Source organism: Melozone crissalis, unplaced genomic scaffold (genome assembly GCF_028551555.1).
Source record: "Melozone crissalis strain CALT ecotype California unplaced genomic scaffold, PUWL_Pcris_2 ptg000012l_1, whole genome shotgun sequence".
In the NCBI taxonomy this organism is placed as follows: domain Eukaryota; kingdom Metazoa; phylum Chordata; class Aves; order Passeriformes; family Passerellidae; genus Melozone; species Melozone crissalis.
Genome location: NW_026535790.1, coordinates 7,884,566 through 7,911,544, shown reverse-complemented (window position 1 = coordinate 7,911,544; position 26,979 = coordinate 7,884,566). Strand labels below are relative to the sequence as shown.

Below are 26,979 nucleotides of genomic sequence, written 5' to 3'. Positions count from 1 at the left end.
TTCAAAGAAAAAAAAAAAAAAAAAGAATTCTGGCATCAGTCAATAATGCACCAGAAATAGATTTACTGGAGTTTTAGATATTTTCTAAAGCCACTAATCTATCTGCAAGGAAAACATGACTTACCACACATAAAGTGAACCCACCACTGGGTGTGATGTGGGCCAGTGCTGTTGTGCTCAGCTCAGGAAATTTGCTGCCTTTCAGGCCTTTTCTACATCACTCATTTTACTGCATTTACCTTTGCAAGAAGCCAAATTTAAATTACTTTCAGAGTGGACAAAAATAGAACTACAGATGCTGTACAAAGCCAGGAATACTGAATAGCAGAAAAATTAGACACCAGTAATCTCAGGGTTCAATTCCACACTCAGTTTTTCTGGACAAGTCAGTTACTCAGATTCTGGCAGAGTTTCTAAAGCCATCTCACCTTCAAAAGCCTCACTGCTTAGTGCACGTTTCCTCAGCACAGGGGTACTCATTATTTAATAGAATTGCTAATTATACAATTGCACTTCAAGTGTCTTTGTCTGAGGAACAAAATTCACATGAAGATGAACAGCAGCAGGAACCAAAGTGCTGCCTCAGATGGACAATGTTGAAGGCTCACAGATTTGCCTATTTATTTTCCCAGTATGGACATTTTCTGATAACAAAGGAAAATACAAAATGGTAACACCACAATGCTGAAGATGGCCTATTTGCTGAAATTTCATCTCTTTCTCTCCTTCCTGAGTAAAAAGTAACCTGGTAGGAAGGGGGGAGCTTTGGTCACTGTATCAGCACACAAAGAAGCAACACAGATTTGAGAGATTTCCTCCTGAAATTCTGCCCTCAGTGGGAAGAGAAGCACTGAGCTCTCTACTTTAAGTATTTGTTTTCTTGCTTTTAAAGCACATTGTTGGTTTTTTTTTTTTTAATTGCTGTATCTTTAACACTGGCAATGCTCATGCTAATCAAAAACACTTGTTCTTGGAGTGTGACAGACATCTAATAAAGAAATATAGAAATTAGGCTGAACCATCTATAAAGAAATTCTATAAAAATTCAATATTAATGATCCATTTCAATCTTAAACAATAGATTTTTATGCATCACTGATGAATCAGTCAAATACATGTAATATTCATTGTTACTTTTGACAGAAAAAACAAGTAATATGCAATCTCTATCCAGAGGGCCTTTCTCTCATTTCCCACAGAATTCAGCCTTTTGCCCATATTTAGCTCACCAAGCAAATAAATTAATCATTTTTTCACTACTGTTCCTGCAAAAAAGAATAAAAAAACCCTAAGTCTTGAAAGATTTCCAGTAAGTCAACATACTGTGTTAGTCCCAGCCTGCATTTATTCTTTGCATTCACATAAATTAATGAAAGATGCAACAAGCAGCTTTAACTCATGTTTTCCATAATTTGAACAGGGCCAGTCCAACCAAGAACTGGAGTCTTAAGAGCACAAGCTGGAACCTTGATGTGCAGAGTGAGTCACACCTGGGCATTGCAGCCAGCAGAGGACAGCAGGCAGTGCTGACCCCAATCCCCCATTGCTGCTCTGAGTGATCTGCCCACAGCAGATCCTGTCTGTGCTCCAGAGCTCTCCCTAGGGCTTGGTGAGGGGCTGGGGGCACTGCAGAGGGGCCAGGTACAGCCCCTGCACCCCCAGTGTCTGCACAAACCTCTGGCACTGCCCACAGACACAGACCTGTCTGTCTGTCCTGCTCCATGCTCCTGGCTCTGGGCATTGCAGAGACCACACTCATCTTTCTGCTTGGGCCTGTGTATCTGGTTATTGGTTTCTATAAATAACTGAAGGTACGGATTCCTTGGCATTTAGTTTTGTTTTAGAGAATTATCTCATGCTTTAGTTTTCCCTGAGCACAAGTTCTCTGCCAACTGAGGAACTTCAAGATATAGTTTTTGTAGGAATTAACATTTCAACAGCAGATTAAACCCCAAAACATGGGACTCATAGTCAGCCACAAGTGTGATGCAGAAGGCAAAGAACAGACAATTTTGAGAAGAGACACTGGGCAAATTCTACATTTAGAATCAAACATTAAATTAGCAAGAACTGTCACTTTTCTTAGTTTCTTTTTATTAACAGCAGTTCCAATGTTTAAGTTCAATCATCAGTCAGTCTCACAGCTCAGAGATCAGAATACCTGGAACTCCTTTGAGGCACAAATGCATATTGTGCCTCAAAGGAGTTCCAGGTATTCTGATCTCTGAGCTGTGAGAGAGCATTTCTTCCTCATACATTCCCCAAAGTAGCAATAACTTTCTTAACATTCACCAGCTCAAAATAGAAATGTACTGAAAACGTACAATTTATCATAAGTCTCAGAACACCTTGTCTTTTCCCCATATATTTCATCACAGCAATATGAAATTCAAAGTCTTTAAGTAGAGCATGATAATTTATTAGAGCTTCATCTCAAGCTCTATACATAATGCTTTTACAACCTTCTACATTCTTGTTATGGTCCTGACAAATTTCCCTCTGAGAGACAGAATCATCACCAAATGAAGTTTTAATTATTTAGGCCCAAACTCTCACAAAGTGCAAAAAAAAATCAGAATAAAACCTTAAGCATCCAAATTTCTAAGAAAGGTAGGGTTTGTAAGCTTAAACATTTAAATGTAAGGGGACTTTTATTTCAAGTACTGCAAAAGAGAAACATTGCCACTTACTGGCAGTACCAATGTCTCTGCAATATTTGTAGGCATTTATGTGCATCTTCAAATGCTCTGTTAACCTTTATAGTATTTGTCAATAAAAAGCCCCATTAACATTTAAACTGTGTATGTCTTCAAGCAGGAATCAAAAGAGAACCTGTAAGAAACAGGTTATTTATTACAGACTACATTATTGGGACTGTAAACATTGGAGATTTCAAAGAAAGTCATATTCCTTACAGTTAAAAAACCCAAAGGGTAAAAAAAGGTTAAAAAAAATATCAATCATTAATTGGGAAAAGGCTGAGCATGGCCTGAGCAGGAGATGTGACCACCAAGGGTGAATGGCAACACAGAGAACACAGTACAGCTTTGGGAAGGGTAGTGCAGCTTTGGCAAGAGTAGTGCAGCCAGCTGGAGCCACCTCAGGAACACTGGAGGAGTAAAGAGATCACACTGGACAGGAAACTAAAACTGAAACATTGCTTTTGCAGTAGGAACATCAGAACTTACCTGATATTAACAACTAACCTTACCTGACATGGAGAATTTGTCTTAATTGGGCAAAAATTTAATCAAAGATAACATAATCACTGGACAAGAACTGAAATCAGACAGACTCTTCAATCAAGCTGCTGAAGTGGAAGTGACAATGCCATAAGTCACCAGCCCACCTATGTCCCCTAAAATTCTGTTTCAAGCAACACTGATTTAGCAGAATCCCTGTGTGCTGCTTCTGTAAAGTGAGTATTTCAAAAGGTAAGGAAAAATCATTCCAAAACCTAGAGACTGAAATTGAAATCAAGTATTATCTATTACCACTGTTTTTATAAATCATTAATAAGGACAGCATGACCTGTTCCAATGAAAAGAAAAAAAACAACATTAATTGTCTTCAAGTATGAGAGATGCACTCACAGTGACAGCAGAGGCATTCATTTAATCACTTTACAACACAGAAATCTATAGACTCCATAGAAAATTTACAGCCAAAATGGAGCTAATGTGACAAATGGTGCTCATGTAGCAAAACCAGAAAACATCAAGTCTGCAAATTCAACAAAGATGTGTTTTAGTGGCTTTGCCTCCTCAGGCTCCAGTCTGGCAGAGCACCATTCAGCCAGTCCCTCCTTGCAGCTCACGTCCGTCGCGTTTTCTGCTTCTTGGTTTGTCTCTTTGCGTCCTCGGAGCCGCCGGTGTCAGAGCCTGCCTGGCCCAGGGCACGCACCCCCTGCAGCCTGGCTGTCAGCTGCAGCAGCAAGGGAATCAGCTGGGGAACAGAAAAAGGCAAGCAAATTGTGGTTACAATGGTATGTAAGGGCTGAATGGTGTGGTTCTCTAGACTTGTAGCCCCAATCAGACTCTATTGCATCAATGGTGCATCTATGGCAGCAAATCTTGGGGAGGAATCAAACCAAACTTCTGGGAATTTCAGATAAACAATCACTTTAGGTTCTTAGTGAGAGGAAATCAAAGTGCACAGACAAATTTTATTTCTCTTTTTGGTAAAACAGAAATCCAGTCATATCAGAAAAGACTAGACAACCATAGCTTGATAACAAAGACAGAGGGGTTGTATAGCAGGTATTTGTATTCCTCTTGAGAGCTTTTGAACTAGGGAGGGTATAAAGCTAAAGAGACCAGACCTGAAGACTTGCAAGATCTTTTCCAGTCTGATTGTGCCTGAAGCCAATAAAACAATTATTTTCATTCCTATTATCACTGAGTCTGGTTATCTGAATTTTAATGATGCTGTATTGTTTTTTTCTCAAAGCAAACAAGTGAGAAACCAAAATTCAGCCACAGCACAGGAACTCACCTTCACACTAAGCTTTTTTAAAGGAAGGTAATTGTCCAAAAATATGGACAAAATCTACATTGCAGCTTTTCTTATATCCCATAAGGGGGCTGTGACTGCTCCTGTCTGGATAACAAACCTCACTGAGCACACGTATCCATGGACAGGACAGTAACATTTGGGCAGGAGCAGGAGCAGCCCTGACCCACCTTATCGTGGTTGTACCCAGCCAGCAGCAGCAGCAGTGTCAGCGGTAACGCGATGTAAGACCCTTGGGCAATGTCTTGCTCAGGCAGCTTCCTCTGCAAACAGTGCAGATCATGGATTTTATTTTTTTTTTAAGTTGACTGTGAACTCCCTCAGCTCTAAGAAACATCAGCAATAGGATCATGAAGCACATCCAGCCCTTCTTATCTCACCTCCTTCCAAGTGCTGTTCTAGGATTTGCTTTACTTCCCACTTCAAAGCCACCTCTGGATCAGTCACTCATGTATTACCCCTTCTGAGGTGTCTGCTTTGTAAAGCCAATTCACTGATGGTCAGTCTCCACTGACAGTCAGCCTGGTGTGCGCTTTGGTTTACCTGTCCCATGCTGCCCACACCTCTGTGACCCCACTACAGCAGCCATGCCAGCACAGAACCTTTCAGGCACATCTGCACCCTTCATTTCCTGCTGCTGTTTCACATCCCTCTCCCATTCCACTGGCAACTGAACACACAGCAAATCTAAATTAGTGCCACTCATAAACGTCTTTATAGTTACACTAACACTAAGCTTGGCCAAGAGCACAAAATACATGCAGGTTATAGCACCAAATACTGCTCCCAAGGTGAACATTGGAACATGAAAATATTTAGTACTTACAGTGGGACTGAAGACCAGTGTAATGTGTTTATGATATCCAATGGCAGTGAAAGAAACCTGAGGCAGGGTGTAGTCATACTGTGATTTAGACAATGTAGAATCCAGGAGCACCACGTAATTCTGTGGGTAAAAAATACACTCAGGCTACAGCATCAGGAGCAGTCCAAGATAAAATCACATTTAAAGGCAAAGGACAGTTAAACAGGCTTCAAATCTTCCAAGACACTGGTTAGTGCAGCATGAATACAGCTCTGCAGGCACAAATTACACTTCAGTGTCCTTAGGGAAAAGAATAAAGTGATCTAAGCTAATTTTCCAGCAATATTCTTACCTCTCCATCTCGGAGTAGTGGTGGGAAATGAAAAAACAGGGATAGGCCTAAGTTGACTGTATGAATTGGGTTGTCAAGATTTTCACTTTTGTACAGCTTCACCTGTAAGTGAAGGAAGAAGCACAAACAAAGCATTTCCCAGCCTGCACCATAATAGATATTTCAGACATCCCACACTTTCAGGGATAAAAGCATTTCCAAATTCATCATGTGTTTTTATAAACAGAAAGTTGTCAAGTAAGAACACCTGGAAATGTTCTAATCTGGGATGTGAAAAGTCACAAAAGAGTCTTTTTATAGAACTTGAAATAATTTCGGAACAGCTGCTGTCTGACATTTTCACACAGCCAGTGTATGAGAAGCAGTCTGTGCTGTGGAGCACAAAACTGCTCGCACTTGTGTCTGGATCCAGGCTTAGCACAACTTTCAGAAACAAGAATGCCTGCACTGGAGGCCAGGGTGATGACATGCACCCTTCAAAAGCTCACATGCAGTACATGCAACACAAGACCCCACCTAATATGAAGAAGGCACAGGCTTGGATAACTTCCATATAATCAAATTTTAACACCAATTCCTATTGGCTTAGGTTGAACTGCAAGGGTTTAAATTTCCCCAGGAAGATGGGACACAAGCTCAGGGCCTCTTCAGTAAGGTGACACATTTTCCCTTCACACCTGCTCTGAGTGTTGGATCCTTTGGATGTCTCCCAAAAACCCAACAGCTTAGCAATGAGATCTTGGCAGGTGAGATGCATAACAAATTAGTGTGAAAGAAATCCAAGCACTGCATTTATACTGGTGGGTAACATTTTATGGAGCTTTTAAACCTGAGAAGTGATACTGTAACTCCTACCCCACTAACACCTCTTGCAGACACTTCCAGCATTTGTGCCCTAAGCCAAAAGGATCAGAGGTGTTAGCAAGCTTTTTCAGACCACAGTACAGGGTCCTGAATTTTGAAAATTTCAGTTTTCCTATCTGTCTCATACTGTCTATTATAATGTACTTTTAAATTCACATGTCTTATGGTATCACTGAATTCAACATGGTATCTTCAGGTTTTGACATACAGGTCAAAAATTTCAGGTATTTCAGGAATTAATGCAGTTCTCTGATACAAGGGACTCATTTAACCCTTGTTGTTTTGATGCCCCTACAGACAGAGCATCCCCAATCAGGGAAATATATCCCAAAATGTACAGGCCAACCAGAGAAGGTATTTCTTAAATATATTCCCATGAAAAATGGAAACATTAAAGCAAAACATCAGAAACACTGCAATCTTCATTCAATCTGGGGTTCAAATTCACCTTCATTAAACTATTAGTTCTAATTTGAATTAAATGTGTGCTCTGGCTACTGAACTATTTCCAGTGACCCTGCAAAACAAAAATCATTGTGAAAGCAGTAACAAAAGATGAAAGGCTTGAACTTACACATAAAGTGGAGAGATATTCAGAGGCTGTAATTACATTTCCACTTAAATCAAACTGATTAATTTGCCGGAACGCGATAATATTAACGTCATCGATGTCACTGTTCCCAACCTGCAACAGAAAACACACTCAGGTTTTCACCAACAGAGGGGCAGTTAACAAAGGACAGAAACACAACTGTCAACACAGCACAAACACTGCTGATCATTTTAAATAAAAAGTGGATTTTGTTCTATACTAACCACAGGGAAGCTCAAAGCTTTCCCACTGCAAGTCCCTGCTCTCCAGAGTGCACAGCTTGCAATTGCAGACTTGGGCATTAGCAGCATGAGGCTCGTGACATTAAGCTAAACTAAAAATGGAAGTCTCAAAAGCACAAACTATTCTGGAAAAGGCTGAGGTACATCCACAGGACTGCCTGATCTCAGAACATTGGTCTCAGGATTTGCACGTGTGCTAAGAAATGCACAGAGATGTTTATACAGTTAATTAATGTGGAATATTTAACAAGATTCCACCAGTTTTCAGTGCAAAGTTATTACTACATTTTATAAAGATAAAAGTGATAGTCCAAATTACAATTTCACCTACATCAAGACTGCATGATTTGGATCCAATAAAACATAACAAAATCTCTCTGTCCACAACTAAATACAACTGTAGGACAATATGACAATTTATGACATCCTCAAGCTACCACTGCTTTGTTCCACATCAAAAAGAAATGTTGAAAGGAATTCCATACATTTATTCTCTTGTTTCTGGATGCACAATTTTAATGACTGTGAAAGAATCCTTTCCACTTGTTTACTGTTTGGGCTTTATCTCACTTCAGTTTTGAGCTATGGTGCTGACACACAATATGGGGTCTGTTTTTAGGCAGCTAACTTGCTGAAAAGCACTTGTCTAAACAGAATGCCTTCACTACACTACTGCTGACAGAACAGACAGAATGCCTGAGACAGACCCATTTCGTATTTAAGTGATGCTACAAAAAAAGAGAAAAAATTACCTCAATTGCTCGATGCTGTGGTAAAGCTCTTTCAATGTGATCATTGCCTTCAGCTTTGAGTTGGACATGATACACACAGCCAGGCTGAAAGCAAAATTCAGATGATAAATCCCCACACTGAATAATACATACTTTAATTTTAGAGAGCAGTAAAGAGGATTTTCTGACACTCCATTTAAGATACACCACCCAAACAGATTTAACTATGCAGTTAAAGTTTTCCTTATCTCAAATAGAAAATTCAGCTCAATAACACTATTTAGGAGTGTTTACTGTCAGAAAATAAGAAAAGGCTATATAGAACTTTCATTACTTTGTTGCATCACAGTGTTAAATCATCTGCTGTGATGAAGGAAAACACAAGATTAAAATCTGATCAAACATTGCCTTTTACTTTAGGAAATTGTTGGTTCTTTCCATAATAGTGCCATAAATTCAGCTTTCCTATTGTCTGAAGAACAGCTTACTTCACATACATGCTGTGCAACCACATCACACACACCCAAAGTCCTGCTAAAAACAGGCTGTTGGTATCTTCACAGAAGAAACTAAACACCCCCCCAAATTCTTTCGCCTATGAAAATTCCCTGCTGGTCACCCAAGCACTGACCAGGGGATTGTGTCCTGTCACACCAACTGCTCAGTGTTTGTGGAGGCCAGCACAGTATGCTGCCAGCAAGTTCACAGACTTACACCACAAGCTTTTCTCTTCCCCTTTTCTCAGGCTCAATGTTCATTACTTGACAGTGTTTCTTCACACAGAGAGACTCAGGGCAGTCTGAGTTAGCAAACATGATGGGAAAACAGAACCCAGTGGCTACTGAACAGAATCCATTTCACTGCTCCACTGTCACAGTGACAAAGAAATGACAGAGCCTCCTCCTCCTTACCCGAAGGCCACGGAGCCTGAATTTTCCCTCCTCATCAGTTATTGTGTCCTCTCCATAGATGCTGCAGTCCTTCTGTCCCACAGCTTCCACTGACACTCCCTGCTCAGGCTCTCCATTTAAAGAGGAAACTGTGCCGTAACAGCTGGAGGTATAAAGAGAACAGTTGCTACAGATATGCAGATGTTGTTTAAATGAATATTTAAAAGACATTTTAGTGTTATAATTGATGGAAAAAGTACTTAATGTATTTACCATAGCATGAAGAAGAAAAGGGGTATTTATAATGTATGTGTAAAACAGTTTAAATCATCAGAATCTGCTGCAGTTCAGAACACAACTTTAAGAATCCAACTTTCCTAGACTCCATCAACAGCAGTTCTTTCTTACCCCTGAGGGTAAGGAAAGCAAGGATCCTGATTCAGATATCTGAATTGGTCTACCATACCCAGAATAGTCCTCTCCTCTCCCACTGGAGGAAGCACAAACCACTCCCAGTGCCACTGAGATAACCATGGTTCCTCCTATAGCTTGCCATCTGGGCTTAGCTATATATCCACAACCACAAAAAAAGGCCAAAAAAAGTACTTATACACAGCATAATTAAGATAAACTGAGACTTGGAAAGTCTCCTCCAAATTTGCAAGAACGGAGAGTGTGCTCGAGGAAACACATTTGGCACAACACATCCTGATACAGCCCATAGGATTTCCATGGATTCCACTGACCTGTAAGCTGTTCTGTAACCAGTTATCTGGATTTTGAGATTTTGTCCTTCCTGCACTTCAATCATTTGTGATGATGGTTCAAACCGAAATTCTTTCATCATGGGTTTAAAGTAATATTGCCCTGGGCTCTGCAAAGAGGCACAAAACAAGCTGTTTACTCACAGTGATGTAAAACCTCACCAACTCCAAACAAATATGCTTTGCAAGAGCCCTCTGAAGAGCTGAAGTGCTCTGCTCCAACCACAGGTTAAACCTGTCACAAACTGTGAGCAGGCAAAAACAGGGAGCACATTGGACAATAAACTGATGGAATTCCACCTGGTGACAAAGTGTTAAGAGAGAAAGGAAAGTACAGTCCTAAAACTTTACCACAAGACCTCAAGGACATGAAAGTGACCACAAAAGGAGGATGTCTGCAAAGAAACCATTCAAGCATGTCTATGCACATATAGATCAATAATGTAATTAGATTTCCTTCCCCCTAAAGACTCTCCAATGATTCTCAACAAATTGGCTTGTTTCATGTTTACAGACTGCAAATTAGTAACTGAGATCAATCAACATCATCTACGACCTGTTGGGGAGAAACCTCCTGCCAGGTTAGATTTCACATCTTTCACTTGCTAAGATTTTAAGTGCTGTTTATTCTCAGGGATCTGCACCTCTCATGGTGGGTTAAGGTTTCAAAGGACACCTGGCACTCTGGAGAGCCCTGTTTGGGAGGGCAGAGTGACACAGCCCCACACACAGCCATGGACAGAAGAATCATTTCAACTCACCAGATTGGAAAATGTCAGCATGCCATCGTCCTGTGTGAGGAGGTTGGAGCGGAACACCCCTCCACTGAGGGACAGGAGAACTCCAGCAAGAGCCTGGTCATCCTCTGATTTGATCTGTTTTTGAAAAACCAGTAATTTTAAGTGTAAGTGAGGGTTTCTTTATGGAGAAGGCTCAGTTGAAAAGCCCCTTGCAAAGTGTACAGGTGGGCTGGCTCTGAGCACTCAGCTGTGAGCAGAACTCACCACATCTGTGCTGCCCCTCCTGCCAGACCACAGGGCTGCAGAACCCCCTGCTCCCAAGCCCTGGGCAGTCACAGCCCATGGCACACCACATGCCACCACAGCAGCCATTCTCTACCACTCCACAGAACACACAGGGAGGCCAGAACAAAGCACCCCAAAGACTGGAGCCAAGCCCTAGCTGGACCAGACTACACCTACACCTTGGATAAAACTCATTAAAACAAGGTGATCCAACTCTATAAAAGCAAATTTGGCATCTATAAACCTTGCAAAGTATCTTCTGCATGGCAACTCATGGTCTACAACTGAGCTCATCCACTGAGATTTGTTTCCTCATGACAAAAATTATTATCCAAATAATAATAAATTATCCCAAAATCCCACACCTATTTATATTTGAAAGACATGGATTAACTTTTTGCCTGTCCAGCTCCAACTGCACACACTATTCATTTAGAACCCAAAATGTTCAGAGCATTACCTCAAATGTCACCCCAGCAAGAGCAAAAGCTTTGAAGTCTCCAACTGTTCCCTCTACTGCAGTCAAAACAAAACCTTCCTTCTGAGCAGTGATTGTGTATTCCAGGTCACTGTGGAGTGGCCCAACACTTCAAATAAAAGGAGAACAGAACTTGTTTCAGAAAGAACACTTGGATATCACATACACATTGTCAAGTAACACTGCATTTTAACTAAAGAATCCAAAGGTTCAAAACCAATCTGTTCATTACCTGTAAGTGCCTTTGTCATCAGTGAAAACTGTGATAAGTGCAGAAGTTGCTCCCTTCTCACTAATGACAATCTCAACACCTTCCAATTCAGGATGAATTTGCCCTTCCAGAAATAGGCCTGCTTTTCCATGAATCTCTATCAGCTTCCCAGGACAACTCTCTTGTGAAGGGGATTTAAGACAAAAAAAAAGGTCAAGTCACATGAAAAGAGACACTTAACATTTCCTTGTGATTTCAAACAAAATATGTTCACTTAAGAACCTGAGGACATGATGGACACTGACCTATCAAGCAGCATCAATAACTGATGATAACCCTGACAACTCTGAAGTTTATCTTTTTTTGTGAATATTTTTATTACTGTAATCTAGTGAGGGGAAAAAAAAAACTTTAAGAGAAACTTGAATTTGCTAACAAATTCAAAATAGGAAGCTTGTTTTTGCACAACTCTTTTTCTAAGTGGCAGTACTATGAACAATTCTGAGAATCTGGTGTAATACCCAGAATCCTGGCCTTCCTCTAGTGCTAGGTGGTTTTTCAGCACTTGGAAGAATATTCTGCTGATAAAAACTGTACTTGCATCCTCTATTAAATAACTTCCAAATTCCAGAATTAAACTGGCCCAAAGAAATAGCTGCAACTGAAACTTCCCTAACATTACTTTTTGAGTTATTCATATGTTTATCTACATACATGTCAATCATAAAAATCCAATCCTTTCAAACAATAAATTATTTACCTCCACTAACAACTGCTTCCACATAAGGTGGGTAGAAGAGCAGCTCTTTTGATGATGGTGTTACAGTAATTTTCTCTCCAGACCTGTAAAACACAAATAAGATATAATTAGAAAATTGAATTAGCAGCTCTCATGTAGAGTAGAGTGCAAGAATGCATCTAAATACTCCAAGTAAAAAGTATTAACAACAATCTAAGCAAAATTCTTACAGGGGTAGTAAGATTCCTTGTAGCTCAGAATCACCAAAGGCACCCAGCCAGCAGCTCTGTCCTACCTGGAATTGTGTCACTATCCTGTTTGACAGAAACACCACACAACAGTACAAAGAACACACCTTGTCCATTATTGGAGCTTGGTATTACCTTGCCCAGTATGAAAATTCATATAAGAATGGTCCTTGGAGCTCCTCCACCATCTCTTGCACTGGTGGCTTTGTTCCCTCCTCCTCCTGCCCCTTCTTTTCCCTCTCCTGCCGGCGGCTCTCGATTTCCGCCAGCTGCTGCTCCCGGCGCAGCTCCTGGACAGACCTCAGGGGCCCCAGCACCAAGGCAGGCTCACTGTCAATGGAGGACCTGAAAATATGGAGAAAACAAAATCATCTCCTGCCCTATATGAGAAAAGAGCTTGTTGTATCTGTTAATTACTGCCTTTACACCACCACAGACAAGTCCCAGGGTGTTTTTTTAACCTATGGTAAATTTTTAGGCAAAAGGATCAGTTTGCAACAGTGCCTTTAACCAAGACTTACACTAAAAGAGAAAGGCTGGAATGTCAAATCTGAGAACAAGCTTAATACAGAAAGTACAAAATAAATAAAAATACTACTAAGCCTGCTTTTTTTCCAGAACTAGGAACTTCTGTCTCAGAACCTACCTCTCAGGAGCAGAGAATACAAGGAGACAATAACTTCTATCACACATAAATACTTCCAAGAGCCAGAAATTCCCAGGAAAATCACCTATCTGCCCTATTCATTTGAACTACCCAGCTATTTTGTCACTGTCCACTGAACAGATTACTAGATAAATTCAACTAAGCTCTCAGAATCAGCTCAGAATAATAATGCATTTTATTTCACTCTCTCTGATCTTGCATCCTCTCTTTTCTAGCACTTTCTTCTAGACTCCAATCATCCTTTGTATCTTATCAACACTCTTCAACAGTCTGAATTCTTAGTGAGGACTGAACCTAAATGACCACAATCACTTTTCCTACAGCCACTTTAGATTACCAGGACAGTTCGGTCTCCTGCTTCAGCCTTCACCCATATTCCAGTGTTTCTTTTTAAGAGACATAGTTATTATTGCTCTATCACACTAAGTTTCATCAAGGTTTCATATTCTTTCTCTGCAGTCCAGACACAATACAGAAAGATGTAATTTTTTTTTGTCTGAAAGCCTATTAAAAATTTGTACAGGCACACACAATCTCAAGATACTCATAATACATTACTACAGTCTTATTTTTAAAACATACCAAGCAATTATCAAGAACTGATGAGAATCAGCTTTGCTTTTGGTTGAGGTTGGTTGGGGTTTTTTTGTTAACTCAAAGGGTCACAGCCATGGATCTGGTACACAGACTTGTAAAAACACATGGCTTGCTTTTAAACCCAGAGCTGCTCCCTTTATGTTGATGGCACTTCACAAACTGGAATTCAGCTGAAAAGCTTGAGGCAGGATTGATCAGAGATATCTGTGGCAACTAAGCTGCCTTCAAAGCACTGGCCAATAGTCTCCAAAAAGCCAACAAGCTGAGAAGGTTGGTACTATATTCACCTCCTCACTGAGTTGTTTTTGAAATCCTAATGGCTCTCTGCTGTCTCACTGTCTCCTTTGCAGCTGCTGGAGTTGCCCAGCAGTTGCAGTGATGGGATCATTAATGTTGGAGAACTCGAGGCTCTGCAAGTAATGTTCTCTGAAAATATGTTTTCTACACTCAAAAAAGTTTGAGAAACCATAGCCTAGAACAAGTAGACACCAGCAGAGTATCAATAAAAACACTCATCATTACCAGACACTTTCAGGCAGATCTGGCACCTCGTACAATGAAAGCTGTTCACAAATCAGTGCTCCCTAGTGAGCTGTCTGTTCAGCTAAACATAAATTGGTGCATTAGTGTGCAATCACTCTGCATGTTTTTCCTTTTATAACCCTCCTCACACCAGTTACAATGCTCTAAAGCAGCAGACTCTCATTCTGAGGAAAGAAAAAAGGGAACAAATATATGCCAGTGTCTTAAAGAGCTCAGACCTAAGCTAAAACAATACTCTCTGAATTCTGAAACATCAGTTCATTAAAGTATATAAAAACTCAAAAAATCATTCCTTTTAACCAAGACACAAAAGTAGGGAGGAGCAATATTCAAATGATGAGAAAATGCTCAAAATGAGGCTAGACTTATCTCTCTCCAAAGAACTCAAAGCACATCTTAGCATTAAAAACCTCTTGCAGCCTAGGCTAGGATGACATCCCCTTAGAAGTCAGCCACTGCAGCACTAAAACTGGAGTAAAGCTTTATGAGAGAAAGGTCTTTTTCTTCCACCTTTTATAGCCCCATGATTTCTTTGTCCTTACTTAATGGTGACAGTCACATCCATCAGTTTATCAGTTACAATCGTGCCAAGGACATGGTGGCGAACTGCAGTGAGCGTCAGGATACTGGGAGAGGACCTGCACATCGAAGGAACAAAGACATGAATTCAAAATCCCCTTCCCAAATAAACAAATCTTACTTAGCAGAGTCTGTGCTCTCACCCCTGAGATTGAAATGCTTTATAAAAGATGATACAGAAATTACACAGCAAAGCTGTAGTGCTGGGATGGTCATGTCTTGGAAAGGGAGCATTTCCTAATTTGAGCCCCAAAGCAATTCTTCCCTTTGAGCCTTCTGCTTCTTCTCAAGCTAAAGCTGATTTGATTGATTTCATATGTCAAACTGTCATCAAACACATCACCAGACCATAATCTATAAATAATTAATAAATTTGCCTGACCAAGGAAGATCAGCACTGCTTACTTGTGATAAGGGTGAACATTTATTCAGCTTGCAAAAAACGGGGTGAGCAGAATCTCACCAACAGAGGGTCATGGCACCAGTGCAATGCAACAGTGCAAGGGCCTCTTAGAATCTTACTGCCCCATCTTTTGCCTTTTAGCTCTCAGAAGTGAGCAACAATTTTCACTGGAATAACTCTTCTGTGTTACAAAGCAAACCCAACACTAAACAGACAGAAAGCTGACAAAAATACCCATCTAAAATAACTAAAGCATCTTTAAACCCTCCCATGAGTTGATTTTTGTTACTTTTAAGATAGGAAGGGCAAGAGAACACGTGTGAGACACCTTGCCTGAGCTTCCCTCTACACATGCAGCCCTGCTGAAAGCAAGCAGGAGAAGGGAGCTTTATGGAGAATCATGCTGTAGGTGAAGGGGGGGACCAGTCACACTCACGTGTCATAGGTGTAATACTTGTGCTCAAACTGGTGGCAGGAGCGTGGGGTCACCTCATACACACCTACAAACAGCAAGGCAAACAATGATCACCGAAAAAGTCAATTTTTAGAGCAGAGGTATAGAAACAACTACAAAATTTGACTGTATATCTGCTGCCTTTCATACAGACACCTTATAATGTGTATGAATGAGATTATTTTAACATGACCTTCATTTATCAAAGATTAAATACTTCCATCACCAAGAAAAAAAAATAGTAACATTTTACTTCTGGAATCTTGATTTGGTGAAGGACTAAATAGCAGAAGAAATGGAGAATTCTAAAAACTTAGAACAGATTATTTATATACAGATGTAATTAAAACAATGCCTTTCAGAAACCACAACAAATTTTTTGTTTAGTTCCCAGTAGTATTAGCTAACTGGTTATTTTTCATTTTAAAACTAATATTTTTAAGCTTTTACCTGGCTTTGAAAGACAGAATCTATTAACTCCTTTGGACAGGTTATAAACACCAACATTCTCCGGTCCATTTCCATCCTGATAAAATTCCTGTGAAGCCACAGCACAATTCACTATTAACAACTACCAAACAACAAAATGAAAACAGTATTTGCCTAAAGACACATCATTGCCATCTCTTTTGTAACATCTAACATCACAAGATCATTTTACTTAAAAGACAAATCCTGAAGCCCTCTAAACATCAATGTTCCACGCTCTGTGACCCTCTAGAGACAGAAGGCCTTGATTCCAAACATAATAACATAGCCTGCCTTCACCAGGTCATTACAAACATACAAGAACATTTGCTTCCTACGTACCAGTGTGATTGCATGAGAAAGAGAACACCTCAGCATATATCCAGTCTGCCTGAATTCTACTCCTGACACATCTTCCTCCAACACTTCCAGTTCCAAAGATTTATTCTTCCAGCACCAGTCTTCATGTGCAATGCTTACTGGAATATACACCACACAAAGCATTTCAGAAATGTAAAACCGAGTAAATACGGGCAGGTTTTGTGATATGAGGAGTTTTGTGTCTCTCTAGTTTCCCTGGCAACAATCTGCAAAGGTAAATACATGACAATGCCTGTAGTAACAGATCTGGCTCTCAGCACTGCAGCATCACCAGGAACCCAACACATCTATCAGGAAAGCTGTGCTATGAAGGAATAATGAAGCCTGGCCACCCTGGAAGGGTCCTCAATGGGCACCATCATTGTGACAGGCAAAGCAGCCTAGAGGACATTACAACCTAACTCTAATTTAATCTGGTGGAAAGATGTTCCCACTCCTGTAAAAAGAGTGCAATCTATATACTCCTTCTATACCTTTCCCTGGAAAACAATTTATTTTCACAGGCCAAGGCAGACTGGCCAAAATACAGATTGCTCTTAGGAGCAGCACTCTGGAAGCAGAACTAGAGTCTGTCCCTGTTCTTAGGCTTGCGACAAACTAGTTCATGATAAAGCCCACTTCCCCCTCACCAGCCATGCAGACCCTAAAACTCAGGGGAGCAGTAACCTTTGGGCTGACACAGGGGTTAAACATCTAACATTTAGAAAACCTGATGCACTGTTGTAAGGTATTTTTCCAGATTCTCTCAAGTCTCACAACTGTGTTGGGCATGCTGCAAAAGGTGTCCATGATAACAGAAGTGCTCACATTAGGTCACAAATCGAGCTGCCAAGGTGTCCCCAAGCAGTTCCCCTGCTCCTACCTTTGTACTTGCCCGGGAGCACCCCCTCGAAGGTGAAGGGCACCGAGTCCTTGCTGCCCTGCAGCTGCAGGCTGCGCTTCTCCCCCTGGCGGCTCACGGCCTGCAGTGTCACCGTCAGGTCCCCGCACGCGTCTGCCAGGGAACACAGCCCGTCAGGCACACCCCAAACACTGCCAGCCACACCTAAATTAAATGTTAGCCCCCTCCCAGCACAGGATGCTTCCTGTTAAAACTTGTTTCTTAGGCGTATATCTATAGGGGTTTTGCATTCTGCAGGATTCTGAGAGTGTTAACCAAATTCTTTTACCTAATGGCAAGAAAAAACCTGAGATCAACATGAAATCCCTGGGTTCACCTCACTCTGCAGAGGCTTAAGAGATGACTAAACACCTGAGAGGCAGAACACAAAGTGCAGGAGGATTCAGAGAGGAAAAAGGAAGGGTAAAAATGACAAAAATCAGGCTCCAATCATCATCTGCTAAAATCCGTGGGTAATCAAGGAAAATAGCAGGAGAGAGGAACCTTAGACTAAAATAAGACAAAAAGCTTATGAAAGAGAAAGAGGTTGAAAGCTTCTACCAACAGCTTCAGCATCTATCCTATAGTTTTTACGTGCACTGCTTTTTTCGTTTTCTTGTAAACTTCTTTTTCCCCTCCAGTACTTCTCTGATTGATGTATCCCAAGCAGCAGTCAGGACCATTTCCTTCCAGAAACCACCCATCTTCTGAGGAACGAAGATCTGCTTATCCCTAGCAAGTATCAAAAGGAAGTACATAACTTTACTCCAAACTTACTAGGCCACAACATCTCTCAAGGAGAGCTGCTTTTTCCATGTGCTGCAAGTTACATTTACTGATCTGCTGATGGGACCAACCATAGTGAGAGTCTTGATGTCAACAACACTCACTCACACATGCAGTGCTGAAGTTCTCCATTCCATTGCCATTTCACTTTCACAATGGACTCACCTAAACAAGAGATCTTCCCTGAGACAGATGCCAGAAACTGAGAGAAGGTCACATCCATCACTGGTCTGTCAGTAACAGTGACAGGGAACATTTTGGGTTTCAAAGCCAACCCTGCTCTGGTCTCAGCCTCTGGAATAATTACCTGTGGAGTACATGACATCAAGGCATCACCACCTTGCAGACACCAGTCCAAAAACACCCACTCTGCTGTCTTCAATGCATTTATCAGAAATTAAAAAATGGAAATCTACTGTAAATCCCAGACAAAGCAAAACCAGCCACTCCAACACGCTTTGCAAAATTTAAAAATCTTCTAAAACATCATGACAGTCCTACAATGAAGAAATGAAAGCTCATTCTCACCTGAACATTGTATGCACCCGATTTTGCCTTGAAACAAAATGCTCCATGAGAGTCAGTTTCTGTTGTAACCAGTGATGCTTTGTCTTTGTCTTCAGATATCATGGTCACCTTGTATTTACTGATCTGTTTCACTGTGTCAGGGAATCGAGTAACTGAGATGCGGCCACACACACTGAACCTGTTACATAAAAGCCACTCATCAGAACAAGGATCTTGATTTGACAAAGATGATAAAAAACCCCTTATTTTAGAACTTCCTTAAAAGTAAACCTCACAATGTTGAGGTAATAACACCTGAATTGGAAAGGATTTATCCTGAAAGAGAGATTTGCAAGCAACTTGCTTCAATCTTCCCTGCCCTCAACCCAATCACTTCAAGCCCTTTTTCCCTTTTTTTTCTGCTAAGCAGGCAATGGATTTCTCCCCTCAGGTTTTAAATAGTTTCAAATGTTCTGTGACAAAAACTTAAAATATGATAGGTAATCCACTGGAACACAACCTTGGTACACCTACACTTGTGAAAGCACAAGACAAGATGACAAATTAGAAGCTGGTAAGTTTTGTTCATTGCCTTCAACAGCACAACATACTTAGTTACTGAATAAATTGTACCCCATCATTGGGCAGCACACAGAGTTCTTCCTAACTGGCTGGCTATGTCTGTATGAGCTGACAGCCATTTGACTCAGTAAATTCCAAGTTTTCCCTTCTCCAGAACACTGCCACTATTTCCTCCTCTGTGTCCTGGACACAGAAACCACAGCCCTTTCATCTTCCTCAGCTCAGGCTGTATCTCCCACCACTGCACAGCCTTGGACTCACAGTCAAGGCATCAAACAAGAAAAAAGACAATTGAGGGTAAGGCAACAATGACCTTGAGAGTGAGCAGTAAAATGCAGAGGTTTGGTACAGCACTGCACTAGACAGCTGTGTGACTCCAGATACCCTCCTTCTGTGCAAGAGTGAAGTGGCAGAAAGCTTCTCTGTTGCTCTCTTGGTTCACATACCATTCTAAAATTCTTAATTTACCCATGCCTTAGTGTCTTCATTTGCAAGGGAGAGCTTATTAAGAGGATGCTCTAAACCTGAATTATTACTGAGCAAAATACTGTGCACAAAACATGTCTCAATGCTGCCCTATTTACCTTTAATTTCTTCAGCAACATTTAGCTCCTGACAACACAATTCTGGGCATGGCATGGAAATGATCACCCATTTTCACAGCCTCATCCACACATCAAATTGCATTTTCATCCTGACACCAGTCCTTACCCTGTTGCAATGATGTTTGCCAGCTGAGGTGTATTTGGTGCAATCTTCACAGTAATGGTATCAAAAAACAGGTGATCTTTCCTGGCATGAATTGTGTATGTACCTGTTGTGATGTTCTCAAGGCGGAAAGAGCCATCAGCTTTTGTCTTCACTGTAACAAACAGCAAGAGTTAAAAACCAGAGCATATGTTAACCTTATGTATCAACAGATCCAGAGGACAGGCACTGCTTTAGGCTATTTTTAATTCACATTACACATAAAATAGTTTTATGCTTTTTTACTAGATGAACCTTCATTTCTGTATTTCAAAGTACAATCTGGCATATGGTTGAAAGCAATTAAGAAATTTTCAACTGCCAAACAAATTAATATTTAATGCTCTCATCTAAACCAGAAAATGCAAAATTTATCAACTGCATGAAATGCACTTCAATATTTCTAATAAATTGCAACAAAAGCAGTGTATTGTGTTGAAGGGTTAATTCCACATCATACACTAGCCCTGTACTTGAGTCTTATAAAGGCTTCCCTGTAGTAACAAAGAGCACTGCATACCTTTAATCTGATTGTTCAGAGTGACAGTGGCATCAGCAACTCCTTCTCCTTCAGGACCATTCAACACCCTGCCTGTGACAGAGAAACCCATCACATGGAAAACAGGCTGAAATGGGAAAAAATCAACATCATTCTTTACTCAGGAAATGCAAACACACAGCTACAGCAATCAACACCGTTTTCTCCCCACACACATATAAAGGAAACTTATTTACAGCTCTGGGAAAAAAATGGACCAGGATAATTACTGTGAAAGTACAAACTGATCTCCAGGCAAACTGTTCCCCTAAGTACAAAACACACATTCTGAATTTATCTGCACTGGTACAGCCCAGAGGGCCACAGTCACAGATCATAATGCCATTACACAAGGCATTCTGCAAACCAGAAAAACCTACAGGCCCTTCTCCAGAGATGTGACAATCTCAACAAGGAAATACAGGCAGCCTGCAAGATTACTGCCTGTTTGCAACACTGACATGAAAGTGAACACAGCAGACAGCTCTGCCCTATTTTGTTTCTTCCTTCTAAAAGGGACCAAAGTACAGAAACACAGCAGAGTGCTAGAAACTGTCTTCTACCTGCTGTGCATAAACAAGTGCCTTCAACTTCTTACAAAGTTTTTCCACAATTCAGCTGATTTCTGCTGAAATCAGTTAGGCTTTTACAGGAATGGGTGGCGCAAAAGGATTATTCCCTCTGGAGGCCTTACCTCAATCTGTAAACTGTCATGCTCTACAAGGAAGTCCAATCTAGATGGAGCAACATCAAAGGTGATTCTCTCTCCCCTGTAGAATGGGATCTGAAAGAAGACACATGGCTTTGACTCCCAAACTGTGATCACAGAATGGTTTTCCTCTATAATTTGTCATGGTCTTACCAACATCAGACACCTCTACCAAGGGTCAAATGAGCTGCAAAACGCCTGGAAATTACTCAGAGGCATGGAGACACAAAAATGGGCAATATTTCAAGACTGATGGAAACCATGAAATTATCAGAAAAGAAGGAAAAGTAACTCTCTAGTCAGAATGCAGCATACTTGGATGTGCAAGAGCTTACAGATAGGAGACTGTATGATTGCTAGAAGGATTAAAGGAATGAGAGAAGCCTGAATCCCATTTGTAGAGCACAGACTGAGAATGCAGGACCATCACTCCAGGCAGTGCACAGAGAGCATGCTCCCACCACATCCAGATGTAAGAAAGAGAATGGGAACAAAAGGAAACAGCTTAAAGGAGAGGAGGTGGCAATAGCTCACTCTGGTTTAGAAAATGAAAGTTAACAACCCACTCAATAGAAAAGCAGTGAATTTCTAGTCACTTACCACAGTGTATTTCCCACTTGGCAGAGAAAGGAAGCTGAAAGATCCATCTTCTTTTGATACAACATTGCACAAATAGGATAAAGACTCATCTCTTGATTGGAACCCATCCACAGGAGAAATACTGCAGCCCACAACATCCTGTAGTAATAAATGCAATACAACTTTCTGTCTCAAAGAAGAATACAGAAAGTAATTGGGGAGGAAGAGGGATACAGGAGGGTTCAAAACACTCAACTGTGAAAGACTGATGGGAAGTATAAAACCATTTCAGAGGCAAAGTTTGATGAGATGGCTTAAAATTCATGTATAGGTAAAACAGGAAAAAACAGCAAATAATCAACTATATGGTAACAAGGACAGACCACTGGAAAATTCAACATCCCCAAAACTCTACTATGTGTCTTAAGTGACTTCAGTTCTGTGGACAGGGTTAACATTGCAGAACAGAGCTCAGCTCTACATGACCAGATGTTTCACATTCATTTCTTAATGCATTTGTAAGGTGGCAATAGAAGCTGTGGAACTTTGTCTTCCCATCAAAAGGGCAAAGAGTAATAAAGATGTCACGCTGAAGACAAATTACAGCTACTGTACAATGAATTATGAAATAATTCCATGGAGGTCACGTTGGATTACAAGGGCCTTGTTAGGGGAAAAAAAGAAATCACACAAAAGAACCAAACACAAAAATACAGTTTAAGGGATTGTACAAGCCAGTGAAGGACAGATGAGTATCAGGGCAATATGAATCTAAAAGCTATTTGGTTCTTCTTATTTATAGCCATACTCATATTGAAAAGGTACTGATCAACCATTACCTCTTTGGAGACTGAAGAGGAGAAAAGGAGAAACATGACCCCTTTCATGGGTTCTCCATCACTCCTCACAGACCCAGAGACGTTGTAGCCTGCAACAATCAGGGGGCTGGCAGCATAAGCATTGGAACTTGTCACCCGCACCACTGTCCTGGCCTGAAATACAGAAACAAACATTTTCATCAAAAGCAGGCATCAGGTCTCATTTGCAGCACCTAAAAACAATCAGAGACTGCACATTCAACAACAGGAACAGAAGCCAGAGCAGCAGAACTCAAAGAGGGTCTCCAAGCTACTCAAGACACTAAAGCAAAGATACTTTCTAAAACATTGTTCTTCCTGCATCACTGATTTAGGAAATGGTCAGGATATCAGAGCTCCTCAAAAAGCAAGAAGTGTGGGAGGGAAGGATTTGAGCTACAATATTCTGGCAAAATGTATGGGATAGAAGATGGAAAGCAAAAGCAAAAGCTCATTTTGTCCTTCCCTGGCTGGCTTCACTATCTCCAAACTGGGTCTGTACGAGGCAGTTTCTTGACTACCCGAATTAGATGTAGAAAAACTCCAGTAACCCTGTCCACCCACAAAGCCCCTTCCTCACTCTAACTGATCCAGACAAGGTCTAGCAGATCCATCCTCTCTATCCAGGCAAACCAGAACTTGTGTAGGTTCTCACCTCTTTCAGCATCCAGGTAGGATGTGATGCAAAGATTTCATATTCGCCAGGAAGCACTTTAAAGAAAGCAAACCTGCAAGGCAAGAAAGGGATTATGTCTCTTCAGAAACAGCCACAAACACAAAAACAATTCAGACTCTATTCACATGCTAGAAAAAATACTTCAGAACTCTTACAGTCCCAGCCAGTATGGCAGAATTGAAAGGATCTTGTGCAAAATGAACAGATGAATTAAGTATGCACCACCCACACTCACTTTCCTCCAGGTTGTGTAATAGTTGTTTGTATATTTATGTCACTGCCAGCATTTCTCAGTACAACCTGAACTCCAGCAGGACCTAATGTCTGACCTTTGCTGAGAACCTGTCAAAATAAAAAGAAACAGAAGTATAAATGAATGAAAATAACATGTAGAGCTGAATTTGAATGTGTTTATGAAGGTTGAATTAGCATAAGGTGGAGTAACAGAAGATAAAGGAGTCTAACCTTTCCATTCACAGAAAATCCTGTGAACACAAAGTTAATATCACCTCCCTTTGTGCAAATGTCATTAATGCCATCCACATGGATGTCTACACTGGTTGGTTCTGGAAGAGAAGAATGATGAAACAGCATGAGAGTTAGTGAGAGAGCAACCACAAAGAAACTCTGCTTCAGCTTTAAACAACTGCCACAGAAATGTATTCATTCCAGCATGGCAAGCGTTGCTCTGGAAGCCTTTCTTCAACAAATGTAAAGCACCCCCAAATCCTGACTCTGAAAATCCTCCCTCCCTCCTCCCACTGCAGCCATTTCTGTCAAAAGCCCACATTCCTTCAAATCAGTTCAAGGGTTATTCTGTCAGTGTCTACCACCCAGCTTTACCTTCTCCAGGTACAGTAAGCACATGTCAGTTATTGAACCATGCAGTATGGTTTAGAGGTTTGGAAAAGTGCTCCATTTCCCCTGCCAGCTGCAAGTTAGAGATAAGTCCCACACTGCAGATACAGTGTCCTATTGTAAGAAGACATACAACCACTTACCAAAACTCCACCCTAGGGGAGGCTCAATTTTAAGAATGAAATCCCCCTAAAAAAATAAAAATAACTTTCTTCATTGATCTAAACTTAATTTAGCTTACAAATGAGAAAAAGTCAGAACACAAGCATCATGCTGCAGAGAGGAACACAAGACTTGAGGGCACCAATATCCACCATTCTCCTTTCCTCCTGCCAGTTCAAAGCAGCTGCCATATCTACCCAGACAGGCTGGGATGCTGGGCTCACATCCAGCCAAGAGCAGAAATTAAGTATCACCGTGTTTATCCTGCTTCCAGCACAAACCTGGCTCACAGTCAAGCAGCTCAGGGCTAGAAAGTGTTCAAATCTACCTCCACCTGCCCCAACAGATGGGCTCTACATCAGCCTTTGATATTTCCACTGGGTCATACTCGACCATTCTGCCCAAACATGGGATATCACCATTCCAATCCTCTTAAAAGCTCTGATCCAAAAGGGTATTAATCAATACAGGGATCCTATTCATATTACAGAGCACCACATGTGTTCTGCCACATGTATTCTGAAGTTCATCCCAGGAAAGGCTCAAAGGCCCAAGAATGAAATCACCAGGATCAGAAGGCATGCTACAATCTTAGATTAGGAAGGGAAGGAATTATTTGGTGGCTGGACTAGATGACCTTCAAAGGTGCCTTCCAAGCCAAACCATTTTGTGTTTCTGCCTCTGAACCCTAAGTTAACTATCTCCTTAAAAGAGCAAAAACACCTTGACTTGTATTTCATTTAATTTGAATGTAAATACCTTTCCAATCTAAGCAGACATCAAATTACTGACACATTCTGAGTCTCCTGGATCACTATTTCCATTAAACATTTTTAATATCTGCAATTAACCATTCAGGTTATTTTCATTTCAGTCATACCAAAACACCTTCTCATATACATTTATTTCCATTTCTATAGATATAAAATCTGAAAGCTTTATCTGTACTCTGCAGGAACCTGTACTTTTTGTGCAGTATTTGTACAGTTACAGCACACAGCTGCAGGCAGGAATTCAGGCTCCCAGTGCTGCAGTCGTTCCAATAAACAGCAAAAACCCAATACTGCAGCCACAGTTAGCTGGCTTTTCTCTTCATAATTAGCACTGGGAAACGAAGCCGTTGCTTTACAAAAAGAAACAGCTGAAACTTTGATCCAAACCAAACTAAGTGATGTCCTGATTCAAATGTTTCATGGGTGGGTGTTGCTCTGAGATTGAATCTGCCGGCAGATCGAGGTGGAGGCAGCTGCTGCCTCCAGCACACAGGGGACAGCGCAGGTATTTGTGAGGTATTTGTGTCTTACCTTATCATAGAGGGGAATCATGAAATACCCATTGTTCGGAGCACAGTCTGTCTGGTATTTCAGAGTACCATGTTTTGTATATAACTTAATCTAAAAGAAACAAACAAAACAGACACAAAGATTATTTTTTTTAAAGGCGAGGAGTGCTGGAACCAGGCACTTTCTAACCCAGTGCTGTAACACAGCCGCAGCAGCCGTGCCAGGGGGCAGCAGGACATGGTTTATGGCACGCAGGCTGCAAAGTGCCAGGGTGAGGAAGAGCCGCAGCTCCACCGCCACCGGTGACCGCGGCCCGGGCGGCAGCGCTCGGCACGTCCGGCAGGCAGCTGGGGCCGGCGGGGCAGCGGCGCCCACCTCGATCAGGGAGTAGTTGATCTCCACGTCGGACTTGACGAAGCCGCCGCAGCCCACGACGATGTCCTCGGAGCCCCGCGCCAGGGCGCAGCACAGCGCGCAGAGCAGCGCGGCCGCCGCCCGGGGCCGCATCCCCTCAGCGCCGCCGCCGCCCGCAGCCAGCGCTGCCGGAAGGGCCGGGCCGGGCCGGGCCGGGCCGCGACAGCGCCTCCTGCCGGCCCGGAGGGCTCCGGGCGCTGCCCGGGGCCGCCCCGCTGGACCCGCCCCGGCCCGGCCCCAATCCCGGCCCCATCCCGGTCCCATCCCGGTGATGCCTCCAACCAGGATTATCCCTCCCCAGCTGCCCCTTCGCCCCCTTTGTAGGCGTAGCTGGTGCCAGGTCACTTCGACAAAATAAATTCTTTTCAATAAAGAAAATAATTTGTGTTTCAAGCACTGCGTAAAGTTGTATCTCATTAATATAAGTATGCATCAGGTAGGAGGAGAATATGTCTTAGATGGGCGTGTTCATGTAAATTTTACTGTGTTAAAAAATGTTGGTGCTACCCCCTTGGCGTGCTGATTTTGTGGAAAGAATAAACGAAATCCTTTCTAAAATTCACGCTGTGTCTGTGCTTAGAGAGCTCCTACAAGCGGCAGTCCCGGGGGCTCCGGGAGCGCGCTGCTTCTGCTGCTGCTGCTGCTGCTGCCGGACTTTGGCCGCAGGGGGACGGGGCAAACGCGGCCGGACGGGGCTCTGAGCAGCCGCTCCCACGCCCGCCGGGACCGGAGCTCTGCCCAGCGAGGGAACGCCGCCGAGCACCGCCGAGGGTCCCGGGAGGAGCGCCCATGGGTGCGGACACTGCGCTGTGCGGGCCCCGGGACGGCCCCGCCGCGCCCCGGGTGAGTGAGCGGT

At 41.9% G+C, this 26,979-nt stretch overlaps 1 protein-coding gene across 1 annotated transcript; it reads right to left on the bottom strand.

Annotated features, from left to right (window-relative positions):
• Positions 1–3,595: 3,595 nt before the first annotated feature.
• NOMO2 (NODAL modulator 2) lies at positions 3,596–26,236 on the bottom strand. Its single transcript, XM_054270631.1, has 31 exons — positions 26,085–26,236; positions 25,731–25,820; positions 24,408–24,453; positions 23,872–23,972; positions 23,642–23,748; positions 23,386–23,458; positions 22,713–22,865; positions 21,895–22,032; positions 21,280–21,369; positions 20,568–20,673; positions 20,012–20,162; positions 18,740–18,917; positions 18,377–18,518; positions 17,408–17,539; positions 16,507–16,643; positions 16,147–16,234; positions 15,679–15,742; positions 14,803–14,898; positions 12,589–12,798; positions 12,227–12,309; positions 11,488–11,647; positions 11,238–11,364; positions 10,514–10,627; positions 9,735–9,862; positions 9,010–9,151; positions 8,120–8,203; positions 7,108–7,218; positions 5,670–5,771; positions 5,339–5,458; positions 4,683–4,775; positions 3,596–3,945 (listed from the first exon to the last, which is right to left on the bottom strand). Exons 1-31 carry the CDS (start codon positions 26,214–26,216, stop codon positions 3,814–3,816), a joined length of 3,630 nt encoding a protein of 1,209 aa, XP_054126606.1. The 5' UTR covers positions 26,217–26,236; the 3' UTR covers positions 3,596–3,813.
• Between the last annotated feature and the right edge of the window lie 743 nt (positions 26,237–26,979).